Here is a 10,158-nt window from a genome sequence, read left to right on the forward strand (position 1 = left end):
GAATTTTCTAAACAGTGATCAATAATATTTAAATGATTTATTAAGTAAGAACCTTTTGGATTTAGAGCTTTGAATGATGATTGAAGAAGCAGCATGAGGAGAAGAGCAAGTCCGAGCACAAACGGGGAACGTTTGAGTACAAGTGCTGGGTCTTAAAGAGAGCATTATGACATTTGTTGTGAAATCAATAAGTCTCGATCTGAAACTGAAAGACCACGCTCCGAAATAAAGAGAAGAGACAAATATATGAAACAACGTTATTCTTTATTCAAACCTTCAGTTTGTTCACACGTTTCATCAGTAGAGTCGGTTCAATGACTCTTGATCTCATGGAAACATTCACTTCATCCACACAGTCAGTTTGTTTCACCTCCATCTCACAGGAGGAAAAGAAAAGAACAAATAATCAGCTCATTGATTATGATCAGGATCAATACAGGTTCTAAAACATCCCAGAAGCTTATTTCTACATTGATTCAGAAAACAACAGCAACATTAGTTCTTTCAAACACATTCATGTCAGTGTCATTATAGATTCTGTCTTTACAAAGTGAGACTGAACATCTGGGATGAAGGAGGGCCAGTGTTTGATTGACAGCTGATCTCTGTGCGGAGCAGAAACGTCACCACGACGAACTTTGAGCAACAAACATGGAGACAAAAGAAGTTCAAGATTTAAACACAGAATCTAAATCACTGCTTTTAAAGACTCCAGTCTATTTGAGTTTACACAACTCAGCTGAGGATCCATAATTAAAAACCCCAACTCCAGCATAGAGAGGCTGAGTGAATGTGGTCTGGACTCTGTGGAGGAGAGTCATGGTGTCAGAGACTCTGTAGAAGGACAGAACACCTGCACTGTGATCCAGGTACACTCCTACTCTGGAGGACGGAGGACCTGAGACTGGAGTCTGGATGCTGTTGTGATAAAAGATATAAATGTTTCCATCATGATATAATGACCAAGATTTATCATTGGATCCAAATAGACATTCATGTGACCCCCCTGCTCTGTTGATATTCTTGTATGTGACTGCTACAGTAACTCCTCCTCTTCTCTCCACCTCCCAGTAACAACGTCCAGTCAGACTCTCTCTACTCAGGACCTGAGACCAACCAGTGAATCTGTCTGGATGATCAGAATAAAACTGTTCTTCACTCATTAATGTCACTTTTCTGTTTCCCTCAGATAATAACAGTTCTTTGTGTGCTGTGTTTGGATCCAGTGTGATTTGCTGTGAATATTTGAAGAAGTCAGCTCTGGTCTTGGGCTCTGGTTGTGGCAGTAAAACATCCACTCGAGACACAATCTGTAAAATCTTTGTCTCTGTCTCACTCAGAATGTCCTGTAGTCGACCTCTGACCTGTGACACAGCTGCTGTCACGTCCTCAAAGTTCCTCAGAGGACGGATCCTGATGCTGGATGAGTGTGTAGATTCACTGAGTGACAGTGAGGGGTAGTTGAGTAGAAACTGGATGTGATCCTCTGTGTGTGAGAGCTGCTTCAGTTCATCGTCTCTCCTCTTCAGCTCAGTGATCTCCTGCTCCAGTTTCTCCTGAAGCTCTTTGACTCGACTCACTTCAGTTTCCTGCTGGGATCTGATCTGCTGCTTCACATCAGAGCTTCTTTTCTCCAGCAGACGGATCAGCTCAGTGAAGATCTTCTCACTGTCCTCCACTGCTTTATCAGCAGAGCGGTTGACGGCCTCCTCCTCCTGTTGAAGCAGCTTCACATCTTTCTCTCTGTCCTGGAGTCTCTGCTGGATCGTTTGTCTCCTCGGCCCGAGCTCTCTCTGCCTCTCAGTCATTTCTGCTGCAGCTGTGACTGTGTCGTGGTCTTTATGTTGATCCACAGAGCAGAGATAACAGATACACTGCTGATCAGTGCGGCAGAACATCTTCATCACCTCATCGTGACGAGAGCAGATGTTCTCCTGGAGCTTCTCGGAGGGCTCCACCAGCTTGTGCTTCTTAAATGGAGGTGACTGAAAATGAGGCTGGAGGTGTTTTTCACAATAAGAGGCCAAACAAACCAAACAGGACTTGAGAGCTTTCAGTTTTCTCCCAGTGCAGACGTCACAGGCCACATCTTCAGGTCCAGCATAGCAGTGATCAGCAGGAGCAGCTTGGAGTCCAGTCTTCTTCAGCTCCTCCACGAAATCAGCTAACATGGTGCTTTTCACCAGGACAGGCCTCAGTGCGAAGATCTCTCTACACTGAGGACAGCTGTAGATTCCTCTCTGATCCTCATTGTCCCAGTGGGTTTTAATACAGCTCATACAGTAGCTGTGTCCACAGCCAATAGTCACTGGATCCTTCAGTAGATCCAGACAGATCGAACAAGAGAATCTTTCTCCGTCCAGTTGATTTTCTTGCTGCGCCATTTCACCTGCTGCCAGTGACTGTAGAATAGTTTCACTTCCTGTGAACAGAAACAGAGTCTCTGCTCCTCCCCCTCTGGTTCATTCCTGCAGTGACTCATCTCCCACAGTTCACGTCTTGTTCACTGATTCTTACACTGACACGTCTGTGACGGGAGGAGACAAAGAAATATCCTGACTGGGAGGAGCTGGTTGTGTTTGAGAGCAGGAAGAAGTTTTACTACATTTCTCTACCATGAGCTGTTTGGGAGTTTTTTATCTGTGTCATCACATTTAAAAGTGAATGTTTGCACAGGGAGCTGTCACATTCAGCTCACAACAGCACAGGTTGGAACATTATTCACGTTTCAAAGTTTCCAGAAAGTCAATAAAGTTTTTAAGTGGAATAAAAACAAACTTACAAAGTGCTTCACACATGAAAAACACAAGTACAAATACATGGAAACCCACTAATGGGAGAGTAAAAGTATAAAAACTCTACAGGTGACAGAAATGTAATCATGAACAACCTTTACAGTAATACTATCAGGGTACGATGACGCCCAACTCACAAACCAACCAAAATACCTCAACCCAACCCATAACCTAGCAAACCAACAGACTGACAAGTCACAGACCACAAATCAACCAACAACCCAACAACTAACCAAAAAACAATCCACAACCCAACCAACTGACCAAACCAAACAACAGACCAACAAACCACAACCCAACTTACAGCCCAACCAACAAACCCACCGACAAACCCAGAACCCAACTCATCAGCTGCAGTGAGGAAATATATGGACAAAGTAGAACTGGGTGTGTACGAAGACGGAGGTTTATCAGGCTTTTCCACATTCCAGTAAGAGAAGCAGCACTTTACAAAAAAGACTTGGTTCAACTACTTTGGGTTTGTTGACGACTTTGTTCCTTTAGTTTTAGTGACATTTGAAAACAGAGACAAACTGTCATGTGAGAGAAGAGCCTCCTACAGAGGCTGGATTTGTATATGTAGCCCCCTCACTCAATTCCTATGTTGTAACACAACCCTTGTGATTACACACTCTGTACTTTAAACACCTGTTTTGCATGGAGAGGAAAAGGGGATGGCGACAAATATAAACTGGGAGTTGTGCACAAAAATATGATTCAAAATCAAGGTGCAAAGAGGCCCAGTTAGCTTATAATATAGCTAAACTGTGTGTGGGAGCTTTAACTCCCATGCTTCACACTTACTCAACTATAGCTCCTGACTGTTCCACATGAATCACATTATCCTACAATGAAATGGCTTACATAACTGTTAAACATGGATCACCCTCAAACACACAGATGGATTGCAAAAAATATCACAGCATTTATTTCAAACCCCCAAACAAATAAAATAAGCAATTAAAAAGAAATAATACCCGGGATTTTCTAACTCAGTCTATGGTACCATGTTCGTTGGCGCGCTGTTGGAGCTCATGTGTAACCCTCCGGTGGAGAATTGTTCGTAAACCCCCGATCCCGCAGCGAGCAGAAGGAAGAAGAAACGCTCTGTCCACGTGCACCAAGTCCCTGGCGGCAAGTCCTGAGCACCTGTACTGCAGCAGCATGAGCGGCAATGTCCGAAGCACACTAACATTAAAAGTCAAGACCTCAAATGAATACACTGTTAGAAAACCAGAAATGTGCGTAACTTTAGCGTCCACAACCTCAATACTCACGCAGACACTTGGGAATAAACCCAGGCTTCCCACGTGCAGCCTGACGCAGGCCTCCTCCGATCCTGTGAAGACGCACGCTAGTCAGCTGACGCGGTTCCACGTGCTAACAGTAACAGCTAATTTAGCAACAACACTCAGTCAAACGTCTCCCAACACGACTCACACTGCGGCTGGTTGAGGTTCCACAGAGTCTGGGTCTTAATTCTTATTAATACTGTATTTACAAAGAGTAACAGGAACGTAGAGCAGCTACCATCCTCTCTCTCTGTCCTCGTGCTTCTTCACGCTCTGTCTCGTCTTGTCTGAACTAAGTCCTATCCTACCCTAACTTGATTGATTGACACCTGTCTATCAAATAAAACTAACTGAAAACGGACATGAGAAGTTCAAGGTCTGTTCTTGATGTGGGATATTTGAACATCTTAACAACAATACACAGATTCCCATATTGATGCAGAAATTAAACCGCATAAGTCATAAATGAGGTAGTATTTCACAAAATCAGCAGAAGGATAAACCTACATTACAGATATCAAAGTACTACAGTGTGAACTAAAATCAGCAGGGCACTACATATATTTATCTAGAGCCATTCATTCCTTGGAAAATAGTTTGAACATGTTTAAATGGAATTCTCTCTGCATCATTTCACCTCTCAGTGATAATGACCGTCTGAGTTGCTCTGTGTTAGAAGTGGAACTCTGAGCTCCTGTCGGCTCTGGCACATCACCACATGTTGGTTCATCTCCAAGTTGTGATGTGAAGGGAAGAGAGTGAGGAAATAAACGGAGAGAACAGAGCTGACTGTGTTTCAAAGTATGAAGAAGATGGAGGCTTATCAAGCTTCTTCACAGTCCGGTAAGAGGAGCAGCACTTTACGATGAAGACTAGATCACAACTTTGATTCGATGTTGGTTGTATAATACATGTTGACACGTTTGGGTTGTTGATGACTTTGTTCCTTTAACTTTAGTTCCATTGAACTTGTTCTTCGTTAAAACACTGAAGGACTAGATTGGTCCTCAGCAGAGCCCCTCCTCATCTGGAACTATGCATTGTTCAAAACATCGAACCGTTCACGTGATGAAACCGCCATTAAAATGTAAATCCTGGCTCCGCCCCCTTGAACCAACAAAATGCCAGAATTTTCTAAACAGTGATCAATAATATTTAAATGATTTATTAAGTAAGAACCTTTTGGATTTAGAGCTTTGAATGATGATTGAAGAAGCAGCAGGAGGAGAAGAGCAAGTCCGAGCACAAACGGGGAACGTTTGAGTACAAGTGCTGGGTCTTAAAGAGAGCATTATGACATTTGTTGTGAAATCAATAAGTCTCGATCTGAAACTGAAAGACCACGCTCCGAAATAAAGAGAAGAGACAAATATATGAAACAACGTTATTCTTTATTCAAACCTTCAGTTTGTTCACACGTTTCATCAGTAGAGTCGGTTCAATGACTCTTGATCTCATGGAAACATTCACTTCATCCACACAGTCAGTTTGTTTCACCTCCATCTCACAGGAGGAAAAGAAAAGAACAAATAATCAGCTCATTGATTATGATCAGGATCAATACAGGTTCTAAAACATCCCAGAAGCTTATTTCTACATTGATTCAGAAAACAACAGCAACATTAGTTCTTTCAAACACATTCATGTCAGTGTCATTATAGATTCTGTCTTTACAAAGTGAGACTGAACATCTGGGATGAAGGAGGGCCAGTGTTTGATTGACAGCTGATCTCTGTGCGGAGCAGAAACGTCACCACGACGAACTTTGAGCAACAAACATGGAGACAAAAGAAGTTCAAGATTTAAACACAGAATCTAAATCACTGCTTTTAAAGACTCCAGACTATTTGAGTTTACACAACTCAGCTGTAGATCCATAATTATAAACCTCAACTGCAGCATAGAGAGGCTGAGTGAATGTGGTCTGGACTCTGTGGAGGAGAGTCATGGTGTCAGAGACGCTGTAGAAGGACAGAACACCTGCACTGTGATCCAGGTACACTCCTACTCTGGAGGACGGAGGACCTGAGACTGGAGTCTGGAAGATGTTGTGACAAAATTTATAAATGTTTCCATCACAATATAACCTCCAAGATTTATCATTGAATCCAAATCTACATTTATCTGACCTCCCTGCTCTGTTGATATTCTTGTATGTGACTGCTACACTAACTCCTCCTCTCTCCACCTCCACCTCCCAGTAACACCGTCCAGTCAGACTCTCTCTACTCAGGACCTGAGGCCAATCAATGAATCTGTCTGGATGATCAGGATAAAACTGTTCTTCACTCATTAATGTCACTTTTCTGTTTCCCTCAGATAATAACAGACGTTTGTAAGCTGTGTTTGGATCCAGTGTGATTTCCTGTGGATATTTGAAGAAGTCATCTCTGGTCTTGGGCTCTGGTTGTGGCAGTAAAACATCCACTTGAGACACAATCTGTAAAATCTTTGTCTCTGTCTCACTCAGAATGTCCTGTAGTCGACCTCTGACCTGTGACACAGCTGCTGTCACGTCCTCAAAGTTCCTCAGAGGACGGATCCTGATGCTGGATGAGTGTGTAGATTCACTGAGTGACAGTGAGGGGTAGTTGAGTAGAAACTGGATGTGATCCTCTGTGTGTGAGAGCTGCTTCAGTTCATCGTCTCTCCTCTTCAGCTCAGTGATCTCCTGCTCCAGTTTCTCCTGAAGCTCTTTGACTCGACTCACTTCAGTTTCCTGCTGGGATCTGATCTGCTGCTTCACATCAGAGCTTCTTTTCTCCAGCAGACGGATCAGCTCAGTGAAGATCTTCTCACTGTCCTCCACTGCTTTATCAGCAGAGCGGCTGACGGCCTCCTCCTCCCGTTGAAGCAGCTTCACATCTTTCTCTCTGTCCTGGAGTCTCTGCTGGATCGTTTGTCTCCTCGGCCCGAGCTCTCTCTGCCTCTCAGTCCTTTCTGCTGCAGCTGTGACTGTGTCGTGGTCTTTATGTTGATCCACAGAGCAGAGATAACAGATACACTGCTGATCAGTGCGGCAGAACATCTTCTTCACCTCATCGTGACGAGAGCAGATGTTCTCCTGGAGCTTCTCGGAGGGCTCCACCAGCTTGTGCTTCTTAAATGGAGGTGACTGAAAATGAGGCTGGAGGTGTTTTTCACAATAAGAGGCCAAACAATCCAAACAGGACTTGAGAGCTTTGAGTTTTCTCCCAGTGCAGAAATCACAGGCCACATCTTCAGGTCCAGCATAGCAGTGATCAGCAGGAGCAGCTTGGAGTCCAGTCTTCTTCAGCTCCTCCACTAAATCAGCTATCAGGATGCTTTTCACCAGGACAGGCCTCAGTGCGAAGATCTCTCTACACTGAGGACATCTGTAGATTCCTCTCTGATCCTCATTGTCCCAGTGGGTTTTAATACAGCTCATACAGTAGCTGTGTCCACAGCCAATAGTCACTGGATCCTTCAGTAGATCCAGACAGATCGAACAGCAGAACGTTTCCTGATCCAGCTGAACTCCTCTTTGAGCCATTTCACCGCCCTGAAATGGATCAGTTTCCCTTTAACTGACAAAAGTTGAATCAGGATCCAAACTGTGTTATTCTTGTTGCCTCTCAGCTCCTGAACTTCAGTTTGACTTATCTTCAAACAGCAGCTCGGTGAAGGGGCGGGAGCTAGTTAATATTTGGTCAAAGTCCTCCTCCTTTCAGTGAGTGAGTAACCTGGGTATATGAGAGAACTTTCAGTCAAAGAACAATATTCTTTATATTTGTTTCAGTCGAGCTTGTCTCTCATGCTGAGAGCACATCCAGAGTCAGAGGAGACGTGGAACAACCCGGTCCACATCTTCCACTGGCATCTGCATGGTCACGCAGAGAATCTACCATCAGCTTATAATTCAACCACTCCACGTCTCCGTTATCACCTCTGTGGATGCTCCTCATAAACTGTAAAGGTGTGACTCAGAGCTGACTGTCAGTTTTCCACTGTAATTAAGATTATTCTAGACGGACTTTGTTCTCTGCACCGGCTGCTCCTTGGATGATATCTTATCAGAGACGTCTGCAAGGAGGTGATAGGGAACAAATTAGTTTTGAAATTGAAAGAAATCCCTCAGACTCACAGAGCCAAAGCTCAGAGTCCAACCGAACACATGGAAGGTTTCCCTTTACGGATTCCAGGTCCTACAGTGTTCATGATTCAAGCATTTTCATATTCCTTTAAAAATATTCAGCATGACAACTTCACTTCCTGTTCATGTGTATCCCTGACGCCTGCGTAATCTCAGAGTTCCACGTCTCTGAGCTTCCCACAGTTCCTCCCTGCAGCCACTCGGTGCCGCCAGTGTCTCACGTTTCCTGTGAAGCTGCTCTCGGGGGCTTGGTTGGTTTAGTTTCCCACAGTCATGACGCAAAAAGTCAACATTCAACATCTCTTAACTTTTATCGTCCTACGTGAAACAAGCCCAGTAAATATTACGGCAAATCAGCCACTTTTGAATGTGGTAGAATCTGTATTGAAACACTTTTAATTACACATTTAATTAATTTCAGTCATTTTCAAATGATGTGTCTTATAAACATTATAAAAAGTACTGACTTTTCTCCTGTATTAGCTTCACTACACTGGCTTCCTGTTACATATTCAATTGGGTTAAAACCCTCCTCCTCACCTACATACCTTAAAGGGCTCATAGTGCCATATCACCCCATTAGAGCACTGCGCTCTCAGAGTTCAGGTCCCTAAACTCCATAAAAGTCGAGTTATCAAGCTCCTCTCCGGTGGAATTATCTCTCAACTTTAGTTCTGGAGACAGACACCCTCTCTACGTTTAAGAGTCGGCATCAAACCTTCCTTTGTGATAAAGCTCTGCTGCTATAGGTCTAGAATGTCGGGGACACATGAAACATGGAGTTTCTCCAGAGGAGGTGTACGTGCTAACGCAAATGTCCGAGTGAGAGCCTCCAGAGTTTCTGCAGGGGCCCCTCTCATGTGACTCTCTCTGAGGTCTGTGATTGAATCATAACAGCATTTTGAAACTGAAACTGAGCAGAAGATGGCTCCTGGACTTAAAACACCACAACCTGTTTCTGCATTCATTCCCTCTGGGTCACAGTTCATCTAAATCTGAACACAGAGATATGCTATGGGAGCGTCAGAGCTAGACAGACAGACTCTCCGGTACAGTAAAGCCGATCTCTCAGTCTGTCAGAATGGAAAAGACCAGAAAATATTTAATCAGCAATTTGGTTTCAAATATTCATGAAATCTAATCAAGTTAATCACGGTTCATCGTTATTTCACAGCATAATGAACCCCCCCGCCTCTTCACTCAAGCATGACCAGGGTGGCTGACTGACCAAAGTGACGGATCAGAGAGAAGGCGGGCTACCTGTCTTCTGAATTGATTGAGTGATCACAGGTTCAATTCATCGGGTGTGAAAACCACGACCTTGGTAAAACCGACCTCTGGGTTTTTCACTGTGCAGCTGCAGTTTGAGACGAGACGAGTGAAGAGTTCTGCAAAAACCTCAAGTCAACAAACTGACGTTGAACAGAAAATCCAGTTTTCTTTTTTTTTAATGATGAGACAAACTCTTCTTCTTTTCCTGCAACTGACTCAACTGAGACAAACTTTGTTCTTTGAAACAACCGACGACTGACAGATTAGTAACTGAGCAGAATTACTGCCCAGTGGTCGTACGCCTCCGACAACCAGTGTTGACTTTAGTACCAAAGAATTCAAGTATCGATTCTAAAGTATTTAAGTATCTAGTAAAGTATTTACATATCAAGTATTTAAGCATCAAGTAAAGTATTTAAATATCAAGCATTTAATTGAAGTATTTAGATATAAAATGTTGAAATACAAAGTATTTAAATAAAAATAATTTAAATATAAAGTATTTAAATATCAAGTATTTAGATATTAAGTATTTAAATAAAGTATTTAAATATAAAGTATTTAAATAGAGTTTTTAGATATAAAGTATTTAAGTATCAAGTAAAGTATTTAAATATCAAGTATTTAAGTGAAGTATTTAAATATTAAGTATTTAAATAAAGTATTTTAATATAAAGTATTTAAA

General features: G+C 42.7%; 2 protein-coding genes across 2 annotated transcripts; both read right to left on the reverse strand.

Moving 5' to 3' along the window:
* Nucleotides 1-245: 245 nt before the first annotated feature.
* On the reverse strand, nucleotides 246-3,730 carry LOC138405129 (tripartite motif-containing protein 16-like). The gene has a single exon (XM_069511593.1). The coding sequence runs from the start codon at nucleotides 2,382-2,384 to the stop codon at nucleotides 717-719; it is 1,668 nt and encodes a 555-aa protein (XP_069367694.1). The 5' UTR covers nucleotides 2,385-3,730; the 3' UTR covers nucleotides 246-716.
* A 1,729-nt stretch (nucleotides 3,731-5,459) lies between these two features.
* On the reverse strand, nucleotides 5,460-7,979 carry LOC138405117 (tripartite motif-containing protein 16-like). Its single transcript, XM_069511519.1, has one exon. The coding sequence runs from the start codon at nucleotides 7,599-7,601 to the stop codon at nucleotides 5,931-5,933; it is 1,671 nt and encodes a 556-aa protein (XP_069367620.1). The 5' UTR covers nucleotides 7,602-7,979; the 3' UTR covers nucleotides 5,460-5,930.
* Nucleotides 7,980-10,158: the final 2,179 nt, after the last annotated feature.

The sequence above is a fragment of the Paralichthys olivaceus genome, chromosome 16, assembly GCF_024713975.1.
Source record: "Paralichthys olivaceus isolate ysfri-2021 chromosome 16, ASM2471397v2, whole genome shotgun sequence".
Classification (NCBI taxonomy): Eukaryota; Metazoa; Chordata; class Actinopteri; order Pleuronectiformes; family Paralichthyidae; genus Paralichthys; species Paralichthys olivaceus.

Coding starts and splice junctions, on each gene's coding strand:
- LOC138405129 (XM_069511593.1), bottom strand. CDS start 2,384: ATGGCGCAGCAAGAAAATCAACTGGACGGAGAAAGATTCTCTTGTTCG.
- LOC138405117 (XM_069511519.1), bottom strand. CDS start 7,601: ATGGCTCAAAGAGGAGTTCAGCTGGATCAGGAAACGTTCTGCTGTTCG.